General features: G+C 31.7%; 1 protein-coding gene across 1 annotated transcript in view; it reads right to left on the minus strand.

The window, feature by feature from the left end:
• Positions 1-26,465, minus strand: part of LOC128212262 (uncharacterized) — an 89,730-nt gene that overhangs the window by 31,009 nt on the left and 32,256 nt on the right. Inside the window, exons 5-11 of the mRNA XM_052917630.1 lie at positions 24,781-24,804; positions 22,314-22,334; positions 17,572-17,595; positions 12,631-12,654; positions 9,065-9,085; positions 6,949-6,972; positions 3,613-3,633 (exon numbers count right to left, since the gene is read on the minus strand). Of these exons, the coding sequence (XP_052773590.1) occupies positions 3,613-3,633; positions 6,949-6,972; positions 9,065-9,085; positions 12,631-12,654; positions 17,572-17,595; positions 22,314-22,334; positions 24,781-24,804 (159 nt within the window). The remainder of the gene's footprint in view (positions 1-3,612; positions 3,634-6,948; positions 6,973-9,064; positions 9,086-12,630; positions 12,655-17,571; positions 17,596-22,313; positions 22,335-24,780; positions 24,805-26,465) is intronic.

The raw sequence follows: 26,465 nt of genomic DNA on the forward strand, positions 1-26,465 counted from the left end.
TAGCCACGTGGTCCCACAATTAGCTGCCCCCGAAGACACAACTGTTACTGTCACCATCGACAACACCCAGAAAATTGACATGCCGTAGTCAACCGGACGACGTAAAGCCAGGTATCGTTAGCCTAAATTATTCTAGACCAAGGGTCACAGATCAATATTTTTTCCTTCATTAAAAGTCACTTGGGAGACTTTGTCCTGTCTTCTATAACACAAGTCATACATGCTAATTATGTTGATTCTGCCCACTAATTAGTTGAAGAAAAGCATGAACTACTCATGTAGATTAGATTTTTTCTCAATGCCTGAAGAGTAAACCTTTATTAAGAGATCAAACAAATGCTTCAAATATTTGAATTAATAGAAAAATGGACACATGCCTTTTTCATGTACTGTTCCGTAATATGTCAGCTCACCCATTTTCAAGATATTTGAAGTAAAGGCGAGAAATAACACTTGGGGCAACAACCAAAAAACAAAATACTACTCCTGATAATAATAAATAAATAAATCATTAAAATAATAAATATTTAGGCTTGCGGGTGCGACTTTTACCAACAATTTAGAAGTCTCCTCGCAAAAGACCCGTTGGGCCAAACCTTTGCACAAATCGAATATGAGCTTGGCCATTGTTTATTGGCACACTACTTGCTGTCGTGAATAACGTAGGAAAATCAGCATTGGCAAATGTTTGAATAATTACTACCGGAAATATCAGATAGCTCTATGCCAATACCACCACTCTTGCATGCCATCCCTATCTAGGTTCTGCACTTGGAATGAAAGAGATAATAATAATGCTAACATGTCCGTAGCACAGCACTTCCGCTCCCCGAATAGACAGACCACGTAACTTAATATTTTTAGATTTTACATGTGTTTTAAGATGTTCATATATCGCCTAAATGCCTGGTCCTTAATCAGATGGTGGGCCCCGTCTCATTACACATCAAAATCTTCCAAGAAGACAATACTGAATACGGGTACTCAAGATGAAATCAAATCATATTATTATTTACCAGTTCATAAAGTCGTTGATATGACCCTTGATTTAGGTTCCAATTGCTTGGCTATAAGATATATAAGACTAGCATTTCGACTTCATCTACTCCAAATGACTTTAATTCATTGGAAATGAAAATGCATCGGAAAATATTTATTGATTTGATTCTTTCATTGGACCTAGTTGCCCGCCCCCTCCCCCCTTTTAATTTTAGGTTTTCCCAAAGTTTATACATTGACTTGTAAGAAAATGGTCAGCACTGCCATATCTGGACAATTATCTAAACGATTTAATTTTCAGTGGGGGCCCAGGAGACAAACGATTGTGCCATATTATCTGATACTTTTCATACAGTCTGCACCGAAAATAAAGTTCATATCAATGAAGAAAAAGAGGTCCATACTTCTGTAAATATCCTGGCCTCGAGATGGACTGGCACAAATGATAAATTCCTTAATCTTATTCATTGGGGTGCATATAAATTCCTTATCACGATATCTGATAACATTCATCCGTTGTTGAAAATGTTTCTTCGGCCAAGTTGTTCGCTCAAGTAGGGCTTTTCAAGACGGATTCATGATGACATGTCCGAGTTAGAAATGAATATGAAGTTTTATGATGTTTTTTTTTTACGGAAAATGACTTTATGAGATTTCTTCAATCGCATCGAAATTGGGCAAACATTGTTCTGATATTTAATGTTTAACTTAAAAACGATACTCCCGCCTCTAAAGTTTTATTATACTGTAATACTGCTAGGTTCACAGATGTCTTGCAGCGTTCTAGGTGTACATATGTAGATGCATAAATGGAATACAAAATTTAGTTTTATTGTGTCTTAGTACTATATTTACAAATTAAACCAAAACCACAGTGGAAAGGTTAACTGGCATACCATTACATTCCATGAGTAGTGACAATCTCCTGGAAACATTTAAAAAGTTTCTTCAACATTGTGATCTTATTTTTGCGGGATTTTTCAGAAAAGAAAGTGAAAAAGTAAAAGTGACATATTTGCTTAGGAGTTAGAATTAAATACATGCACTGACCACAAAAGTAAAGTCTCGATTTGTCAACCTGATTTTCGATTTTCAAATGCTCTTGCAACGCATTTTACTGTTTTTGGTTGTTTAATATGATTGGAACTTTGAATGATAATGTTGAATAAGTAACTGTTGTGTTTTTGCGGTCAAAGTTCAGTTGCGAATAAAACGCGGTATACATTTATTTTTAAATAAACTCGTTGAAAAATACTGATATATTCAGCAATAATAGATACCACCATATAAGTGTGTGCTACATTATATAGTCCCTTTACCGTACTGCCATTGGCCTTCAACTCTTTCCACAATTAATTTCTATTTTTGCTGAAAAATATTTTGAAAGTGTGAGTAACTGTTGCCAGATATTTAGGCCGTTTGATTTGTCAACCTGATTTTCGATTTTCAAATGCTCTTGCAACGCATTTTACTGTTTTTGGTTGTTGAATATGATTGGAACTTTGAATGATAATGTTGAATAAGTAACTGTTGTGTTTTTTGCGGTCAAAGTTCAGTTGCGAATAAAACGCGGTATACATTTATTTTTAAATAAACTCGTTGAAAAATACTGATATATTCAGCAATAATAGATACCACCATATAAGTGTGTGCTACATTATATAGTCCCTTTACCATACTGCCATTGGCCTTCAACTCTTTCCAAAATTAATTTCTATTTTTACTGAAAAATATTTTGGAAGTGTGAGTAACTGTTGCCAGATATTTAGGCCGTTTGATCCAACATATGTCTTTAAAATGGTTATTTTTTATCGCCTTTTACATTTCTTTCCAATTTTATCATTTTCAAGAAAAGAACAAAATTTAATTATCTTGCTACTTTTTAAAACTCATGTATTGGATATAAATGACCAATACGACCATCGTTGTACCAACATATTTGTTTACTTACTTATTTACAATGGTTATTCAGATGAGTGTTTTTCTCTGACATCATTCATTTTAAATACCACTTATAAAACACCATTGCATGTTTGACAGGTTCCATAGCAGCAAAAAAGCGTCAACGGATGCCTAATCAAAATTGATACTTAAAGTCACTTTAAACAAAATGACGTAAGTATGGTTTGCCAAGTGAAGTTTTAAGACACTTGACAATAACAGAGAATAGACCTATGACATGTATTATTTATTTTTGAATCATGCATGACTTAAAAGTATTGCCTAGCAATATGAAATTAACGTTAAATTATCTGCAAAGTGTTTTACCAACCTGTATCTGCTACAATGATATTGCATAAGTTTATGATTTGTATTTCAATATTGGCATGGTTACGTTAATTACCTATTACCATATAAGCATGGTTACTTTTATTACATGTTCCCTTATTAGTTATTACCATGGTTACGTTCATTACTTATTATTGTATAAGAATGGTTACGTTCTTTGTGTATTACCGTATTAGCATGGTTACATTTATTACGTATTTACCTATTAGCATGACTGCGTCCAAACCCTATTCAAAATAAAAGCAATGTTTAATGTTAAAATGTATACATGAAATAGTTTACGATATATGCAACGTTTACATTTGAGGAAAACAACATACATACCGGTTCCAATTTTCCGCATTCCTGAAATTAGAAAAACATTCATCAATAATTAAACGAATGGAATGTATGTGATGAATTTATGATGAACATGTACACGGAAAAAAGGGTTTTGTTGACATATATAAAATTATATGCGAACACTTGCTTAACAATAGGGATACAACGATGATTTAATATTGTCAACAATCGGTTGCATCTGTGACATCGTTGATAATAAATTACTTTTTTCCAAAAATTAGTATCGCTATATTTTATTAAGTTAAATAAATATTTAAAATGTATATTCTTATACTTCTAGAAAGCATGAAATGAGATCGGAACAACAAGGTATGTTTAATTCTAATTATTAAAACTGACGGTTCGCTAGAGACGATTATCAAGATTCCATATGTCTTATTAACCTAAAAATATTTTTGTCGGTACAAATAGGCAAAATTTTAAGGATTTATTTATTTAAATCAATCAGAATGACATATGTTTCATACTACAAATACTATTTGCTACGTTTTGTTTGTTTTTGCTGTATGTTTTAACTCCAAACTAACTATTTCCTAATATACAAACTTAAAGCATATTCAACTGGATTGCCAGGTTTGCATTTTTAGAATGTTATATAATTACTAACGGTGTGATATGTTCACAAAATAACTCTAAATATCTTTAGGAATTCAACTTTAACTGCTGTAGATAAATATATTGAGAATATTAAACAGAAGTCATTAATAGAAATATATTAATTACAAAACATTCTAACGGTCATTTTCAGGTCATTCAAAAACAGCATCGATATATGTTTGTACAATTGTAAATACAACTACATCGTCACTTTATCTGTATCGATGATGTACCAATATTAATATAACAAAGTCATTTGTAATGGCATAATAAGTATAATGGAAATATTCTCTGATACTATGAGTATTGTAAGTATCTAACTTGTTATCATCAAGCAAAATGAAGTAATACATCAATGTTTTAATTATGTTTTTATATACATATCACTGTTCATATAAATTTCCCTTTCGGAACTTTTTTCACTAAAACATTCCCAATTGATATTGATGTCACGACTTGACATGATCATGGTTTTGGATCTCTTGTTTACTTGTTTCGGAGTTATTTTGTAACCTCCAATGCCTTCATTGACTTTGTTATTTATACATATCACTGTTCAAATGAGTTGCTGTATGTGTCATTAATTTAATCACTGCGTTTAAAATCAACCCAACGGCGAGACATGTTGTGAACCGAATGTAACTTACTACATTTAAACTAACACAAAGGGACATTTTATATATACATGGTTTTCTTTGGTTGTTGTCATTTAACGGCATGATATTTTTAGAGATGGTATGACCGATTAAAAGTATCTAATAATCACTTGCTGGTGCATTAATTTGTAATGTATGCCGAACATTTGACACGTGAAAAGACAAAAATGTTTAATTACAGAAGTGTTTAACTTATTAACAGCGAGTTCCAGGGAGCATAATCAAGTTTAAAAGCCTTTGTAATAGTCTTTAACGTTTCAATGCAATCCAACTTTTAATGAAATAAATAGTTTGTATTTCATCAAACGCTACATATAGATTTATAATACCAATGGCATACTTGCCTCAGTTAAAATTCATTTAACACTATTACGCACAGGGTACAGAAGGTATGAGCTTAACAAACAAACAATGCTCACACTGAGCCAATTTCTGACCACTGTGCGCAAGAGTGTTAAGTTCAACGTTGTTTTTTGTAATGTAAGATTTATGCAAAATGATACAAAATCACGGTGCTATTATGCTTCAAAGAACATATCGTGTAACTGTTGGCTACTTCTGAGGTAGTTTTGATCTGCGAAAAGGCCATACAAGTGTGTTTTTACGGATCGAGAAATCTATATATAACGTTTGAAAGCATACACCTTTTTTATTTCATCAATGTAGTATTTGATTGCGCCAAACTTTATCTGTACTTCTTTAAGAAACATCTGAAATGAATTTATTGTTTTTATGTCAAATTCCGTGAAGTACCCGAACAAACCTCATATATTCAACAACATACATGAGGTAGTTTACAAAAATAACAATGTTTCTCTCATTGAGCTGAAAACAGAAAACAACCCAGCATTAGTTAGTTGTTATGTTAGGCTGTCTGTGAATTGTACATATGCATGAATAAGTCTCGGACAGGTATTTTGTCATTTAAGTGTTTGTTAACAATGCATTGCTGTTTATCATATATTCAAAGAATAGTGTCAAAGTGATCATTTTAATTCATTCTTTGAAAGTAGTGTTACATTTTTATTATTTCCAAATTAACATGGTACTATTCTTGACGTATTCCCGTTTAAGCATGTTTGCTTTCAATGCGTATTCCCATATAAGCATGGTTGCAATTATTAAGTATTACCGTTTAATATAGTTACACTTATAACGTATTACCGCATTTGCTTCGTTGCGTTATTTACATATTACCGTTTAACATGGTAACGCACATGGTTTTCTTTTGCTGTTGACATTTTTTGGATTGTGAATTATTTTGGAGGGTATGATTCACGTCGAACATCGAATAATCATTTACATGTGCAACCCCTGGAGAAATATGCCAGACATAAAATGCGACCCTCGATTGGTCTGTGTTGAGTTAAAGAGAATAATACATTATGAATGTTGACTCTTTTATTAAAAGCAATGCCAGGCCTTTAAGGTGGCCCTTGATTGAATTTGGCTGAGTTTGCGAGACCAAAGATTGGTAAACATTTTAAACACATCTTAGTATGTTGCAAACTTAGCCGTAAATTTGATTTCCAAAAGTAAATTTCTTATTTATCAGAATTTCTGACCATTGTTAATTTAAGAGACGGTTTCTGCAATTGAATAAAGTTTTTAATATCATCCTTCTTATTTATTTTATCGCTTTTTAACAAGCGTATAAAATCACGCCATGTTGGCTTGGTGTACATTTATATAGAAGCAAACACTTAAGTATAACATCGTTTTTTATCCTTTTTGAAATTGTTGTTCATATGTTTCGATATTTTCAGAAATATATATGACGAGGTATTAACATAGGCTCTCTAGTTAATAAGATGTTAAGTCAAACGAGGAGAATGGATACTGATGGTCTACATGTGGGGATACGAGAAAGAATGTGTGTTTTCCGACTTGAACATCAATGTTAAATATATCTTAAAACATGAAAAGAAACAGTAAAACTGAAATGAATTCCAACTGAAACATAATGTTTTCATTCTATTATCATCGCCGTTTCAATGTTAAAATGTAAGCATAATATAGTATACGATATATTTAACATTGCATTTGAATAAAACAAGATACATACCATGTTCGAATCTCTTCTTTATTCCTGAAAGTAGAAAGACATCCATCAAAAGTTAAGCGAGTGGAATGTATGATATGAAATCCTGTTATGACATTGTGATGTACATGTATACGACGATCGTTGTACCAACATATTTGTTTACTTACTTATTTACAATGGTTATTCAGATGAGTGTTTTTCTCTGACATCATTCATTTTAAATACCACTTATAAAACACCATTGCATGTTTGACAGGTTCCATAACAGCAAAAAAGCGTCAACGGATGCCTAATCAAAATTGATACTTAAAGTCACTTTAAACAAAATGACGTAAGTATGGTTTGCCAAGTGAAGCTTTAAGACACTTGACAATAACAGAGAATAGACCTATGACATGTATTATTTATTTTTTAATCATGCATGACTTAAAAGTATTGCCTAGCAATATGAAATTAACGTTAAATTATCTGCAAAGTGTTTTACCAACCTGTATCTGCTACAATGATATTGCATAAGTTTATGATTTGTATTTCAATATGTCACAAATCTCATTTTACATCTATATTATGGTATTATATTTAATACAATTTGCTTGTACTAGTTTACACATTGATTTAAAATCAATCATTATGTAGTATTGTACTGACACGATACGATACTTGACCAATTTCCACTGCTCTGACCATTTTTACGTCATCTTAATTTGTACATGTTTTGGGTGTGTAATTCTCTAGTTAGTTGGGAACAGGTTTTTGACCAAGACAGACGTGTAACATTCTCTGGGTGGACGGACGGAACTGCCACGTCTGCAGTTATGCAGCCGAAAAGCTGTTGGGGAATGAATGTGCATTAATACTAAGTATTATTAACACCTGACACCAGGGTAAGTGCCATTACATTATAATTGTTTTATAGACTTTTTTGCATTACAATTTAGGTTTGTAAATACAGTTAAATATTGTCTCTTGTACATGTACTTTGCAATTGTCAGGTTTTTATATTGCAAGTAAGCGTTGTAAGCATTTGCTCATATAATTATCTAGAGAACTATTTTCATTCGTGTTAAACTCTAATTGTTTAGATTCTCACAGTTTTGCCTTAACTGGGAATGAACCGACATTTTATTGTTTTGCTTTGCATAATTGTTGATAATAAAAGTGTATAATCATGCTTGTTAAATATAATTTAGGTAAGCAATGATATAGTAAATAGTATGACTTATGTCGTAATTTTGAATGTCAGGTTATACGTAAACAACAGAACATCGCTTGCTATGGTTGCCACGTTACGGTTACATTGACGTTTTGGGGCTCATGACGTCAGAGGACGTTTTCAACGTAGTTGGGCTTCCGGACGCTAACAGGACGGGATGTCAGTGGACCTCGTGTTTGTACCGGTAACGCAGGCTGATGCTGAGGACGGATACGCCTAGGTGGGCGTTGATATATCCTATCGTGGACGTCGAGAGGCGGGACGTGTATTGGGATTCGCATCTGAGTGACGTCAGTGTTGACGTCTAAGTGACGCCTGTATTTCCTGTGGTCGGCGTCTGTGTGACGTCGATGCGTCTATGTGGTGTCTGTGTGACGCCGTTGTCGACATCCGGGTGACGTCTGTGTGACGTTTACGTTAGCGGGAGATTGAGATAGTGGAGTGGTAGACTGGTAACAGCGTAACAGTGTGGCAGTAGTGACATTCAACCATTATTACATAAGAAGATCTCTCTTTATTTATTGTAATCTATGTAAATAATATATTTGTTAAAACTTGTATTGTAATTTGTCAATTTCTTCATAACAATTAGGACTGCCCCTCTCTGTGCTATTCCTGACCTGTGACACAATATTGGCATGGTTACGTTAATTACCTATTACCATATAAGCATGGTTACTTTTATAACGTGTTCCCTTATTAGTTATTACCATGGTTACGTTCATTACTTATTATTGTATAAGAATGGTTACGTTCTTTGTGTATTACCGTATTAGCATGGTAACATTTATTACGTATTTACCTATTAGCATGACTGCGCCCAAACCCTATTCAAAATAAAAGCAATGTTTAATGTTAAAATGTATACATGAAATAGTTTACGATATATGCAACGTGTCCATTTGAGGAAAACAACATACATACCGGTTCAACTTTTCCGCTTTCCTGAAATTAGAAAAACATCCATCAATATTTAAACGAATGGAATGTATGTGATGAATTTATGATGAACATGTACACGGAAAAAAGGGTTTTGTTGACATATATAAAATTATATGCGAACACTTGCTTAACAATAGGGATTTAACGATGATTTAATATTGTCAACAATCGTTTGCATCTGTGACATCGTTGATAATAAATTTCTTTTTTCCAAAAAATAGTATCGCTATATTTTATTAAGTTAAATAAATATTTAGAATGTATATTCTAATACTTCTAGAAAGCATGAAATGAGATCGGAACAACAAGGTATGTTTAATTCTAATCATTAAAACTGACGGTTCGCTAGAGACGATTATCAAGATTTCATATGTCTTATTAACCTAAAAATATTTTTGTCGGTACAAATAGGCAAAATTTTAAGGATTTATTTATTTAAATCAATCAGAATGACATATGTTTCATACTACAAATACTATTTGCTACGTTTTGTTTTTGCTGTATGTTTTAACTCCCAACTAACAATTTCCTAACATACAAACTTAAAGCATATTCAACTGAATTGCCAGGTTTGCATTTTTAGAATGTTATATAATTACTAACGGTGTGATATGTTCACAAAATAACTCTTAATATCTTTAGGAATTCAACTTTAACTGCTGTAGATAAATATATTGAGAATATTAAACAGAAGTCATTAATGGAAATATATTAATTACAAAACATTCTAACGGTCATTTTCAGGTCATTCAAAGACAGCATCGATATATGTTTGTACAATTGTAAATACAACTACATCGTCACTTTATCTGTATCGATGATGTACCAATATTAATATAACAAAGTCATTTGTAATGGCATAATAAGTATAATGGAAATATTCTCTGATACTATGAGTATTGTAAGTATCTAACTTGTTATCATCAAGCAAAATGAAGTAATACATCAATGTTTTAATTATGTTTTGATATACATATCACTGTTCATATAATTTTCCCTTTCGGAACTTTTTTCACTAAAACATTCCCAATTGATATTGATGTCACGACTTGACATGATCATGGTTTTGGATCTCTAGTTTACTTGTTTCGGAGTTATTTTGTAACCTCCAATGCCTTCATTGACTTTGTTATTTATACATATCACTGTTCAAATGAGTTGCTGTATGTGTCATTAATTTAACCACTGCGTTTAAAATCAACCCAACGGCGAGACATGTTGTGAACCGAATGTAACTTACTACATTTAAACTAACACAAAGGGACATTTTATATATACATGGTTTTCTTTGGTTGTTGTCATTTAACGGCATGCTATTTTTAGAGATGGTATGACCGATTAAAAGTATCTAATAATCACTGGTGCATGAATTTGTAATATATGCCGAACATTTGACACGTGAAAAGACAAAAATGTTTAATTACAGAAGTGTTTAACTTATTAACAGCGAGTTCCAGGGAGCATAATCAAGTTTAAAAGCCTTTGTAATAGTCTTTAACGTTTCAATGCAACCCAATTTTAATGAAATAAATAGTTTGTATTTCATCAAACGCTACATATAGATTTATAATACCAATGACATACTTGCCTCAATTAAAAATCATTTAACACTATTACGCACAGGGTACAGAAGGTATCAAATAATGCTCACACTGAGCCAATTTCTGACCACTGTGCGCAAGAGTTTTAAGTTCAGCGTTGTTTTTTTGTAATGTAAGATTTATTCAAAATGATACAAAATCACGGTGCTATTATGCTTCAAAGAACATATCGTGTAACTGTTGGCTACTTCTGAGATAGTTTTGATCTGCGAAAAGGGCATACAAGTGTGTTTTAACGGATCGAGAAATCTATATATAACGTTTGAAAGCATACACCTTTTTATTTCATCAATGTAGTACTTGATTGCACCAAACTTTATCTGTACTTTTTTAAGGAACATCTGAAATGGAATTTACTGTTTTTATGTCAAATTCCGTGAAGTACCCGAACAAACCTCATACATGCAACAACATACATGAGGTAGTTTACAAAAATAACAATGTTTCTCTCATTGAGCTGAAAACAGAAAAAACAGCATTAGTTAGTTGTTATGTTAGGCTGTCTGTGAATTGTACATATACATGAATAAGTCTCGGACAGGTATTTTGTCATTAAAGTGTTTGTTAACAATGCATTGCTGTTTATTATATATTCAAAGAATAGTGTTAAAGTGATCATTTTAATTCATTCTTTGAAAGTAGTGTTACATTTTTGCTATTTCCAAATTAACATGGTACTATTCTTGACGTATTCCCGTTTAAGCATGTTTGCTTTCAATGCGTATTCCCATATAAGCATGGTTGCAATTATTAAGTATTACCGTTTAATATAGTTACACTTATAACGTATTACCGCATTTACTTCGTTGCGTTATTTACATATAACCGTTTAACATGGTAACGCACATGGTTTTCTTTTGCTGTTGACATTTTTTGGATTGTGATTTTTTTTAGAGGGTATGCTTCACGTCAAACATCGAATAATCATTTACATGTGCAACCCCTGGAGAAATATGCCAGACATAAAATGCGACCCTCGATTGGTCTGTGTTGAGTTAAAGAGAATAATAAATTGCGAATGTTGACTCTTTTATTAAAAGCAATGCCAGGCCTTTAAGGTGGCCCTTGATTGAATTTGGCTGAGTTTGCGAGACCAAAGATTGGTAAACATTTTAAACACATCTTAGTATGTTGCAAACTTAGCCGTAAATTTGATTTCCAAAAGTAAATTTCTTATTTATCAGAATTTCTGACCATTGTTAATTTAAGAGACGGTTTCTGCAATTGAATAAAGTTTTTAATATCATCCTTCTTATTTATTTTATCGCTTTTTAACAAGCGTATAAAATCACGCCATGATTGAAGTTTTTGTGACAAACGAAAAGGAAGCACCTATCTAATAACGTACTTACTGTATATGTACATACTGTATGTATATAAGAATACATTTGATAAATAAGTTTTACACAAACTTTCAAACACATGCTGAAAATTAATTATTTCAACGACCGACTTTCAATTCATGTCTATATTCACGCATTTTTCAAGTAAACAAATGAATATAACTAACGTATACCATGTTGGCTTGGTGTACATTTATATAGAAGCAAACACTTAAGTATAACATCGTTTTTTATCCTTTTTGAAATTGTTGTTTATATGTTCAAAGATAATTGTGCATGCATAAAATAAGTTTCGATATTTTCAGAAATATATATGACGAGGTATTAACATAGGCTCTCTAGTTAATAAGATGTTAAGTTAAACGAGGAGAATGGATACTGATGGTCTACATGTGGGGATACGAGAAAGAATGTGTGTTTTCCGACTTGAACATCAATGTTAAATACATCTTAAAACATAAAAAGAAACAGTAAAACTGAAATGAATTCCAACTGAAACATAATGATTTCATTCTATTATCATCGCCGTTTCAATGTTAAAATGTAAACATAATATAGTATACGATATATTTAACATTGCATTTGAATAAAACAACATACATACCATGCTCGATGCTCTTCTTTAATCCTGAAAGTAGAAAGACATCCATCAAAAGTTAAGCGAGTGGAATGTATGATATGAAATCCTGTTATGACATTGTGATGTACATGTACATGAAAATACAAAATAACTCTAGATATCTTAAGAAATTCAATTTTCACTGCTGTAGATAAATATATTCGGAATATTAAACAGAAGGCATTAATGGAAATATATTAATTACTAAACAGTGTAATGGTCATTTTCAGGTCATTCAAAAACATCATCGATATATGTTTGGAGATCTGAAATTAAAACTAATTCGTCATTTAATCTGTATCGATAAAGTACAAATATTAATATGACAAAGTCATTTATAATGTTTTAATGTTTGACAATGCTTGTATTTTTTACACTAAACTTTGTAACCTAAAATACGTTTCTTTGACTTGTTTATATATACATATCACTGTTCAATTAAATTTCCCTTTCGGACTTTTTTTCACCTAAACATTACCAATTGATAATGATGTCACTCATAGCCACTTGACATGATCATGATTTTGGATCTCTAGTTTACTTTTTTCGGAGTTATTTTGTAACCTGTAATGCCTTCGTTGACTTTGTTATTTATACATATCACTGTATAGATAAGTTGCCTTATGTGACATTAATTTTACCACAGCGTTTAAAATCAACCCGACGGCGAGACATGTTATATAGTCTCTTCAACTTCAAAACCTAATTCGAGTGAACTAAGTTCAACAAACTGTATTTAAAGTAACACAAAGAGACATTGTTTAAACATGGTTTTCTTTGGATGTTGTCATTTAAGGGCATGCTAATTTTAGAGATGGTATGACCGATAAAAAATATGTATTTCATCAAACGCTACATAAAGATTTACAATACAAATGACATACTTGACTGAGGTAAAAATTCTATAAAATTTTATGGTGTTTTTTGAAATGTAAAATCTATTCAAAATGATAACACCATGTTTTCTCCTGATAATTATGCGCTGAAAATGCAATGTTGATCACACTTTCTTCGCATGTTTTAGCGTCAAATCGACTTGCAAAATCACGGTGCTATTATGCTTCAAAGAATATATCGTGTAACTGTTGGCTACTTCTGAGGTAATTTTGATCTGCGTGAAGGGCATACAAGTGTGTTTTTACGGAATGAGAAATTTATATACAACGTTTGAAAGCATACACCATTTTTATATCATCAATGTAAGATAAAGATAAACAAGACAAACAAAACTGTGACGGACAGGGAACACTTCAAAACTTTATTTATCATATGAATGGCTCCGACATACACTCTCGGTATGCTAGAAATAATAAGTTTTCTATTTTAAATAAAGTATGCATAAATTGCAGTTTACTGCAATGTAAATTTCAGGAAAATTATATGGATGCTTTTAACAGTTCACAGTACACATTAGACTGCAGTAGCTCTAAAGACATCTTAAATTGTACAATGAAAAACATAATAAAAGTTTCTATTGTGCAGAAAATGTAGAAGTTAAATCACCAAATTGTGATACATCGTTTCATAAAAATAACACGTGTAAAAGGATAAGAAAAATACAAGTGTACCTTTAACAGCTGAAATAGGCCTCGAATTCACAGGCTCTGGGCTCCATTTCGCCAACCTTAATATTCAGCATATACTCCCAAAATTAGATGAAATAAAATTTCATTCACAGAAAAAATTTCCCCTCACATTTAAGGATTAAAGGATATTTCTCATTTGAATAGCAAGATAATTTTACCGGAGCAACTACAAATTGGTGATAGAGAAGTTTCTGGAGGACTCAATATTGTTAATGAACTTAACACTCATTTTACCAATATATTAAATATAATAGAAAAAATGCCCTTTAAACCCGAACGTTTTAGTCGACTAAAAATGACCTAAACGTTAAATTAAGGCACAAAACGTTCGAATTGAATTATATAACACCACTTGAGGTAAAACAGATCATTGATAAACTAAAAGTTAATCAACGGGGATAGATGAGATTGGCCCAAGAGTAATTAAACATTGCAGTGACTTCATCAAACCAAGCATTGCGTCCATCATAAATAACAGTATCATGAACGGAATATTTCCAGACTCTTTGAAAACTGCACGTGTATTACCATTGTTTAAATGGATGTAAAGATGATCCAAGTAATTATCGTCCAATTTCGATATTGCCAACAATATCAAAAATATTTGAAAGGCACATTTCAAACCAAGTTCAAGATTACTTCCATTCTACAAATATGATACACACTGAACAGTCTGGATTTAGGAAAAACCATTCCTGTTGTACAGCGTTAACAAGTTTAATAGATGCATTGGTAAAAGATATTGACAGTGGCAAAATTGTTGGTGCTGTCTTTCTAGACCTACGAAAGTCATTTGATTTAGTGGATCATGAAATTCTACTACATAAATTAAACTTGTATCATTTTTCTGAAAATTCGATAACGTTTTTTAAATCCTACTTAACTAATAGAAAACAAGTAGTAAAAGTCGGAAATATACAGTCTGGCTTGCTTCCAATATCATCAAGAATACCTCAGGGGTCCATTCTTGGGCCACTGCTGTTTCTTATATATATCAATAATAATGCGCTTTGTAAAACGAATATGAACATCGACTTATATGCAGATGACTCAACATTGCATGAAACCGGTAGTAATATAAACACCATTGAAAGTAAACTACAACGACATCTTAATCTCGTTGTCGACTGATGCCAAATAAATAACATGTCATTGCATCCATCTAAATACAAGTATATGGTTATCGGAACTATACATACAACAAAACAAGTTAGTAAATTAAATCTTACAATCGATGGAAAAGCATTAGAAAATGTGACTGTGAAAAAGCGACTTGGAATCTATATAGACAATAACCTAAAATGGCGTCCGCAAATAGAAATTGTTTGCGAAAAATTAACTGTAAAATCTCACTTTGAAACGTCTATTGTTTACCTCAATGATGAGATGAAACTTTTGTTTTACGATGCATATATCCTTCCAATATTAGATTATTGTTGTCATGTTTGGGGCAAAGGAAACTCAAGTTACTGACATCAAATCCTTGCAAAATAGGGTTGCAAAAATAATTCTTAAAATTCCTAAGCAATCATCTTCAAACGGATTGTTACAAGAACTTCAGTGGCTGACGTTTACAGACAGATGTAAATATCACTGTGCAACCCTTGTCTATAATACCCTTAATGGAAAAGCCCCGAGGTATATGTCTGAATTGCTAATCTTTGCAAAAAATGAACGCTATTCTCTTAGATCAACTTCAAAACAAAATTTAGTTTTGATACAAACACCGCGAACTACCTATTTCATGGATTCCTTTTCGTACTACAGTATGAAGGTTTAGAATACTATTCCCGATGCAATACGAAATGCGAAAAAGTTAAACACATTTAAGCATAAATACAAAGTGCACCTCTTGAAATGTGCATATCGTTAGTTACAAAAAGGTATGTCATATTTTCATTATCTTAAAGATTGAAATAACTGTTATTAAATTGTTGTGTTTTATTGAGTGTCTGTGGGCGTGCACATGATGTATATTGAAATAGCTTCAATTGTTATGTTAATTAAACATGATTTGTATAGAATAATTATATTCAAATTATCAATAGTTCTTGTATACGAATGTATAAGTGCGATGCAGATGTTTTATGATTTACCAGTTGCATTTTGTTTTTGTTTGTTGTTTTATCTTCATAGAAGGCCACATTGTAAATATAATGTTGTTATGGTTGAACCTGTAGTTATGTCATAATGTGTATATACCTTCTCTAGATAAAGATATAATTAGTATTATTAGTATTATTTTTATTATGTAGTAGTATTGATTGCACCAAACTTCATCTGAAATTCTCCAAAAACATTTTAAATGGAATTTATTGTTTTTATGTTAAAATTCCGTGAAGTTCCCGAACAAACCTTATACATTCAACAATATACATGAGGTAGATTACCAAAAATAACAATGTTTCTCTCACTGAGCTGAAAAACAGAAAACAACCCAGCATTAGTTAGTTGTTATGTTAGGCTGTGAATTGTAGATATACATGAACAAGGGCCGAACAGGCTTTATGTCATTAAGTTATTTGTTAACAATGCATTGCTATTTATTATATATTCAAACAAAAAACCAAAGTTATTATTTTAATTAATTCTTTAAAAGTAGTGTTACATTTTTACTATTTCCAAATGAACATGGTACTATTCATTACGTATTCCCGTTTAAGCGTGTTTGCTTTCATTACCTATTCCCATATTAGCATGATTGCAATTATTAAGTATTACCGTTTAATATAGTTACGCTTAAAATGTTTTACCGTATTAGCTTCGTTGCGTTATTCGCATATAACCGTTTAACATGGTAACGCACATGGTTTTCTTTTGCTGATGACATTTTTTTGGATTGTGAATTTTTTGGATGGTATACCCTACGTCGAACATCGAATAATCATTAACATGTGCAAAACCTGGAGAAATATGCCAGACATAAAATGCGACCCTCGATTGGTCTGTGTTGAGTTAAAGAGAATAATAAATTGCGAATGTTGACTCTTTCATTAAAGACATTGTCAGGCCTTAAAAGTGACCCTTGTTTTTTTGACAATGCTATATAACGTATTTGTTATATCTGAGATAAACTATAGTTCAAGCTCCTGTCAGTTCCGGGACCAAGAAAAGTTTAGTATGTTTAAAACTTAGCTGTAAATTTTGATTTCGAAAATTAATTCTTAATTTATTAGAATTGTCATGTAAAGAAAAAAACTGAAAAGTAAAACTGAAATAAAATCAAACAGAAACATAATGTTTTCATTCTATTATCATCGCCGTTTCAATGTTAAAATGTAAACATAATATAGTATACGATATATTTAACGTTTGCATTTGAAGAAAACAACATACATACCGTGCTTCACGCTCTTCCTCAGACCTGAAAGTAGAAAAATATCCATCAAAAGTTAAGCGATAGGAATGTATAAATAAATATAACCATTAGCATAAAATGTGATCAGAACAGTAAAACAAGTTTATTTCAAATCATTTAAATTGACGTTTCGGTCAAGACAACTATTCAGATTCAAGTAAAGCCGTTTTTTTTATTACATCACTGTCAGTGGTCCATTTTTCCACAATTTTTCTTCGTCAAGTAGTTTGATAAAGTGAGTTGCTGTAGCCAAATATCAAGCCCGTTTGATACAACGTACTTATTTTTCAAATTGTTATTTATATTGCATTTGTATATACACTGTTGTTTGTTTCCTTTCCAATCGTATCAATATCAAGGGTAGAAAATAAATTTATTAATTCTGCTTTTTTCATGTATTGGAAATAAATGACCAAATACAGCACGATTAACATTATAAGAATATGATGATTACAGCTAAGATTAATTTTTCAATATTTCTAGCCTTAAAATAATAAAATTATCTATATTACTATATGACTATGTATTTACTGATTATAGGCAGATTGAATTCGAGTTGTTTTTATCCCTGGTCAAGTAAAGGTCACACGTTGTTTATCGCTCTTTTGAGTTTCTATTGTTTAATAATTCTTTGCCATACAATTAATTCGCCCGTGTGGCCAAAAAGTCTTTCCAACAAAGACACTGTTCAGACAAGATGTGTTAAAAATTAAGTTATACGGTTTACTGCCATTTGAAGAATTAAACAATATGATAATTATATTAAAAATATACATATATGTATAAATATTTTAAATGTATTGTTTTCTTATAGTCAACTTCAAATATTTAGTCAGAAGCTGTTTGTTACGTTTGATATATCTACACATAATCGATATACGTTCAGTGAATATTTTGCAATACACGTGGTCATCTCAATGTCATTATCTGATTATACGCTGTATTTGGTATTTAATAAATCATGTCTTGAACCGAATGACAATGTAAGTCGTGGATATGCAAGTCCTTGGATACAATTTGCTTTGTCGAAAAGGTACGTTTGGTTGTAATTAAGGTATACTAATACTTAAGCTGCCGCAAAATACCCTATTTCCTCTCAGGGCAGTTTAATAATGAAGACTATCATATTTAGAAAATGAAATAAATATGATAATGAAGTTGTATAATTCGTTATAAATTTAGTTTGTTGTTGTATATGTCATTTATGTTGTTTTGCTAACTTCCCTTTTGAATTTTTCTTTAACACGTCTGAGACGGGTATACGCACGCACGGATCGAAACTGTGTCGTCAGAAGGGCAGACGGAGACGGCCATGCACACCTAGTACAGAGCCATGAACCCCTTGTTGGGTAGCCACGTGGTCCATCAGTTAGCTGCACCCGAAGACACAGCTGTTACTGTCACCATCGACAACACCCAGAATATTGACATGCCGTAGTCAACCGGACCACTTAAAGCCAGGTATCGTTAGCCTAAATTATTCTAGACCAAGGGTCACAGATCAATATTTTTTCCTTCATTAAAAGTCACTTGGGAGACTTTGTCCTGTCTTCCATAGCACAAGTCATACATGTTTATTATGTTGATTATGCCCACTAATTAGTTCAAGAAAAACATTCACTATTCATGTAGTCTAAGAGTCGATTTTCCTTAATGCCTAAAGAGTAAACTTTTATTAAGAGATCAAACAGATTCTTCAAATATTTCAATTAATGGAATGATGGCCTATGCCTTTTTCATGTACTGTTCCGTAATGTGTCAGCTCACTCATTTTCAAGATATGTGAAGTACAGGCGAGAAAAAAGACTTGGGGCAACAACCAAAAAACAAAATACTACTACTGATAATAATATAATAAAATAATAGATATTTAGGCTTGCGGTGCGACTGTAGCCAACAATTTAGAAGTCTCCTCGCAAAAGACACGTTAGGCCAACCTATTGCAAAAATCGATTATGAGCTTGGCCTTTGTTTATGGGCACACTACTTGTTGTCGTGAATATCGTAGGAGAATAATCATTGGCAAATGTTTTATTTATAACTACCGGCAATATCAGAGTGCTCTATGCCAATACCACTATTCTTGCATGCCATCCCTTTCAAGGTTCTGCACTTAGAATGAAAGAGGTAATCATTTGCACGGCGGTTAATATGTCTGTAGCACAGCACTTCCTCTCCCCCGAATAGACAGACCATGTAACTTAATATTTTTAGTTAAACTCTCATAATTATTCACATTTCAATGTCGAAGTCACCAACATCTTGTAAATCGTTTCCTCGTGCATGAGCATGCACGGTTATAAATAGTTTAAAATATAGTTTCTAGATAATTATTCTGGGGAGCGTTAATATTTTAAAGCAAAATATCTAAGATCTGACAATGGAAATCCTGCACATGCAAACCCACTACGCGTTTTAGACTATACTCGTATAATAAAAAGGAATTTAGGCACGCTGAAAGGTGGAATTTTTACTTTACATGTGTTTAAAGATGTTCAAAAGATCCTAAATGCCTGGACCTTAATCAGATGGTGGGTCCCGTCTCATTACACATCAAAATCTTTCAAGAAAACAATATTGAATACGGGCACTCAAGATGAAAACAAAACGTACTATTGTTAGTCAGTTAATAAAGTCGTTGATATGACTCTTAATTTAAGTTCCAATTGCTAGGCAATAAGATATATAAGACCAGCATTTCGACTTCATCCAAAAACTCCAAATGACTTTAATTCATTGGGAATGAAAATGCATCGGGGATATTTATTGATTTGAACCTTGGACTTAGTTGCCCGCCTCTTTTAATTCGAGGTTTACCCAAAGTTTACACATTGACTTGTAAGAAAATGGTCAGCACTGCCATAGCTGGACAATTTTCTAAACGATTTAATTTTCTGTGGGGGGCCAGGAGACAAACGAGTGTGCCATATTACCTGATACAGTCTGCACCGAAAATGAAGTTTATATAAATGAATAAAAAGAGGCACATAATAATTCTGTCAATATCCTGGCCTCGAGATGGATTCGCGCAAATGATAATTCCTTAATCTTATTCATTGGGGTGCATATAAATTCCTTATCACGTTATATGAATACATTCATCCGTTGTTGAAAATGTTTCTTCGGCCAAGTTGTTCGCTCAAGTAGGGCTTTTCAAGACGGATTCATGATGACATGTCCGAGTTACAAATGAATATGAAGTTTTATGATGTTGTTTTTTTACGGAAAATGACTTTATGAGATTTCTTCAATCGCATCGAAATTGGGCAAACATATATAATATATTATATTTAATGTTTAACTTAAAAATAATACTCCCGCCTCTAAAGTTTAATTATACTGTTATACTGTAATACTGCTACGTTTACAGTTGTCTTGCAGCGTTCTAGGTGTACATATGTAGATGCATAAATGGAATACAAAATTTAGTTTTATTGTTTCTTAGTACTATATTGACAAATTAAACCAAAACCACAGTGGAAAGGTTAACTGGCATACCATTACATTCCATGAGTAGTGACAATCTCCTGGAAACATTTAAAAAGTTTCGTCAACATTGTGATCTTATTTTTGCGGGATTTTTCAGAAAAGAAAGTGAAAAAGTAAAAGTGACATATATGCTTAGGAGCTACAAAAATAAGATCATAAACAATTAATCAGATTAGAATTAAATACATGCACTGACCACAAAAGTGAAATCTCGATTTGTCAACCTGATTTTCGATTTTCAAATGCTCTTGCAACGCATTTTACTGTTTTTGGTTGTTTAATAGCATTGGAACTTTGAATGATAATGTTGAATAAGTACCTGTTGTGTTTTTTTGCGGTCAAAGTTCAGTTGAGAATAAAACGCGATATACATTTAAATTTAATTAAACTCGTTGAAAAATACTGATATATTCAGCAATAATAGATACCACCATATAAGTGTGTGCTACATTATATAGTTCCTTTACCATACTGCCATTGGCCTTCAACTCTTTTCACAATTAATTTCTATTTTTGCTGAAAAATATTTTGGAAGTGTGAGTAACTGTCGCCAGATATTTAGGCCGTTTGATCCAACAGATGTCTTTAAAATGGTTATTTTATCGCCTTTTACATTTCTTTCCAATTTTATCATTTTCAAGAAAAGAACAAAATTTAATTATTTTGCTACTTTTTAAAAATCATGTATTGGATATAAATGACCAATACGACGATCGTTGTACCGACATATTTGATTACTTACTTACTTACAATGGTTATTCAGATGAGTGTTTTTCTCTGATATCATTCATTTTAAATACCACTTATAAAACACCATTGCATGTTTGACAGGTTCCATAGCAGCAAAAAAGCGTCAACGGATGCCTAATCAAAATTGATACTTAAAGTCACTTGAGTTTTGGTATGGTTTGCCAAGTGAAAGTGTTGTACCAACCTGTATCTGCTACAATGATATTGCTTAAGTTTATGATTTGTATTTGAATATTAGCATGGTAACGTTTATTACGTATTTCTTTATTAGCATGGTTACGTTCATTACTTATTAGTGTATAAGTATGGTTACGTTCTTTGTGTATTAACGTATTAGCATGGTTAAGTTTATTACGTATTTCCCTATTAGCATGACTGCGTTCAAAACGTATTCAATATAAAAGCAAGATTTAATGTTAAAATGTATACATGAAATAGTTTACGATATATGCAACGTTTACATTTGGGGAAAACAACATACATACCGGTTCCAATTTTCCGCATTCCTGAAATTAGAAAGACACCCATCAATATTTCAACGAGTGGAATGTATGTGATGAATTTATGATGTACATGTACACGGAAAAAAGGGTTTTGTTGACATCTATAAAATTATATGCGAACACTTGCTTAACAATTAAGGGATAAAACGATGATTTGCTATTGTCAACAATCGGTTGCATCTGTGACATCGTTGATAATAAATTACTTTTTTTCCAAAAATTAGTATCGCCATAAGTTAAATAAATATATAAAATATATATTCTTATACTTCTAGAAAGCATGAAATGTGATCGGAACAACAAGGTATGTTTATTTCTAATCATTAAAACTGACGGTTCGCTAAGGACGATTATCAAGATTTCATATGTCCCATTCACCTAAAAATATGTTTGTCGGTACAAATAGTCAACATTTTCAGGATTAATTTATTTAAACCAATCAGAATGACATATGTTTCCTACTACAAATACTGGTAATACTTTGGTACACTTTGTTTGTTTTTGTTCAATGTTTCAACTCTAAACTAACAATTTCTTGATATACAAACTTGTAGCATATTCAACTGGATTGGCAGTTTTTGCATGTTTAGATTTTTAAATGATAACTAACAGTGGATATGTTCACATAATAACCCTAGATATCTTAAGGAATGCATCTTTCACTGATCTAGATAAATATATTAGGACTATTTAACAGAAGGCATTAATGGAAAAATATTAATTACAAAACATTGTAATTGTCATGTTCAGGTCATTCAAAGACAGCATCGAAATATGTTTGAACAACTGTAAATACAACTACATCGTCACTAAATATGTATGAAGGATGAACACATATAAATGCAACAAAGTCATCGAATGGCATAATACGTAGTATGCACATATTCCCTGATATTATGAGCGTTGTAAGTATCAAAATTATGTTAGAATTAAGAAAAATAAAGTAATACAGCGATGTTTAATTATGTTTTAATGTTTGACAATGCTTGGATGTTTTGACACTAAACTTTGTAACCTAAAATATGTTTATTGACTTGTTTATAAATTATAATACATATCACTGTTCAATTGAATTTCAATTTTGGACTTTTTTTCACTAAAACATTACCAATTGATATTGATGTCACTTATAGCGACTTGACATGATCATGACTTGGGATCTCTAGTTTACTTGTTTCGGAGTAATTTTGCCAATGCTTTCGTTGACTTTTTTATTTATACATATCAATGTTTAGATAAGTTGCCTTGTGTGACAATAATTTTACCATAGCGTGATTTAAAGGCTCTTAAGCTTCAAAAACTAATTCGAGTGAACGTGGGTTTCTTTTGCTGTTGACATTTTTTTGGATTGTGAAACTTTTTGGATGGTATGTTTCACGTCAAACATCGAATAATCATTAACATGCGCAAAACCTGAAGAAATATGCCAAACATTAAATGCGCCCCTCGATTGGTCTGTGTCGAGCTAAAGAGAATAATATATTGCGAATGTTGAATGCCAGGCCTTTAAGGTGACCCTTCATTGAATTTGGCTGAGTTCGCGAGACCAAAAATTGTTAAACATTTTACACACATTTCGAAAATGCTGAATGACGTATTGTTATATCAGAGATAAATTATAGTTTAAACTGTTATTTCCGGGACCAAGAAAAGTTTATTAGAATGGATACTGATGGTTACATGTGGGCATACGAGAAAGAATGTGTTTTCCGACTTAAACATCTAAGTTAAATACATCTTTAATCATGTAAAGAAACAGTGAAACTGAAATAAAATCCAACTGAAACATTGTAAAGAAACGGTAAAACTGAAATAAAATCCAACTGAAACATTGTTAAACATTTTACACACATTTCGAAAATGCTGAATGACGTATTGTTATATCATAGATAAATTATAGTTTAAACTGTTATTTCCGGGACCAAGAAAAGTTTATTAGAATGGATACTGATGGTTACAAGTGGGCATACGAAAAAGAATTTGTTTTCCGACTTAAACATCTAAGTTAAATACATTTTTAATCATGTAAAGAAACAGTGAAACTGAAATAAAATCCAACTGAAACATTGTAAAGAAACAGTAAAACTGAAATAAAATCCAACTGAAACATTGTTAAACATTTTACACACATTTCGAAAATGCTGAATGACGTATTGTTATATCAGAGATAAATTATAGTTTAAACTGTTATTTCCGGGACCAAGAAAAGTTTATTAGAATGGATACTGATGGTTAAATGTGGGCATACGAAAAAGAATGTGTTTTCCGACTTGAACATCTAAGTTAAATACATCTTTAATCATGTAAAGAAACAGTAAAACTGAAATAAAATCCAACTGAAACATAGCATTTTCATTATATTACCATCGCCGTTTCAATGTTAAAATGTAAAGATAATATAGTATACGATATATTTAACTTTTACATTTGAATAAAACAACATACATACCATGATTCAAACTCTTCTTTAGTCCTGAAACAAGAAAAAAATCCATCAAAACTTAAGCGAGTTGAATGTATATAAAGAAATCTTGTAATGACATCGTGATGTATATATACATGAAAATACAAAAAAACTCTAGATATCTTAAAGAATTCAACTTTCACTGCTGTAGATAAATATATTCGGAATATTAAACAAAAGGCATTAATGGAAATATATTAATTAAAAAACATTCTAACGGTCATTTTCAGTTCATTCAAGGACAGCATCGATATAAATTTGGACAACTGAAAATACAACTACATCGTCACTAAATCTGTATCGACAAAGTTCAAATATTAATATGACAAAATGATTTGTGATTGACATAATAAGTATACTGGAAATATTGCCTGATACTATGAGTATTGTTAGTATCTAACTTATGTTAGCATCAAGCAAAATAAAGTAATACAGCGATGTTTTAATGTTTGACAATGCTTGTATTTTTTTACACTAAACTTTGTAACCTAAAATATGTTTCTTTGACTTGTTTATATATAGATATCACTACCGATTGATATTGATGTCACTCATAGCGACTTGACATGATCATGATTTTGGAGCTCCAGTTAAATTGTTTCGGAGTTATTTTGTAACCTCAAATGCTTTCGTTGACTTTGCTATTTGTACATATCACTGTTTAGATAAGTTACCTTATGTGACATTAACTTTACCACAGCGTTTAAAATCAACCCAAACACAAGACGTGTTATAAAGGCTCTTTAGCTTCAAATCTAATTCGAGTGAACTGAATTCAACTTACTATATCAAAAGTAACTCAAAGGGACATTTTATATACATTTTTTTTGGCTGTTGTCATTTAACGGCATGCTAATTTTAGAGATGGTATGACCGATTAAAACTATCGAATAATCACTTACTGGTGCATGACTTTGTAAAGTATGCCGTACATTTGACATGTGAAAAGACATATATTGCACACCTTTCAAAAATGTTTAACTACAGAAGTGTTTATCTTATTAACAGCGAGTTCAAGAGAGCACAATCAAATTTAAAAGCCTTTGTAATAGTCTTTAACGTTTCAATGCAATCCAATTTTGATGAAATAAATAGTATGTATTTCATCAAACGCTACGTAAAGATTTATAATACCAATGACATACTTGCCTGAGGTAAAAATTATATGAAGTTTAACGCTTTTTTGAAATGTAAAATTTATTAAAAATGATAACACCATGTTTTCTGCTGCATTGCTATTTATAATATATTCAAACAAAAGTGTCAAAGTGATTATTTTAATAAATTATTTGAATGTCGTGTTACATTTTTACTATTTCCAAATTAACATGGTACTATTCATAACGTATTCCCATATAAGCGTGATTGGAATTATTAAGTATTACCGTTTAACATAGTTACGCTTATAACTTACCGTATGTTACCGTATTAGCTTGGTTACGTTATGTACATATAACTGTTTTACATGGTAACGCACATGGTTTTCTTTTGCTGTTGACATTTTTTGGATTGTGAATATTTTGGATGGTATACTTCACGTCAAACATCGAATAATCATTAACATGTGCAAAACCTGGAGAAATATGCCAGACATAAAATGCAACTCTCTGTTTTGTAATTCATCACTGTCAGTGGTCTCCCATTTTTAAAAAAAAAATCTTCGTCAAGTA

The sequence above is a fragment of the Mya arenaria genome, chromosome 12, assembly GCF_026914265.1.
Source record: "Mya arenaria isolate MELC-2E11 chromosome 12, ASM2691426v1".
NCBI lineage: Eukaryota > Metazoa > Mollusca > Bivalvia > Myida > Myidae > Mya > Mya arenaria.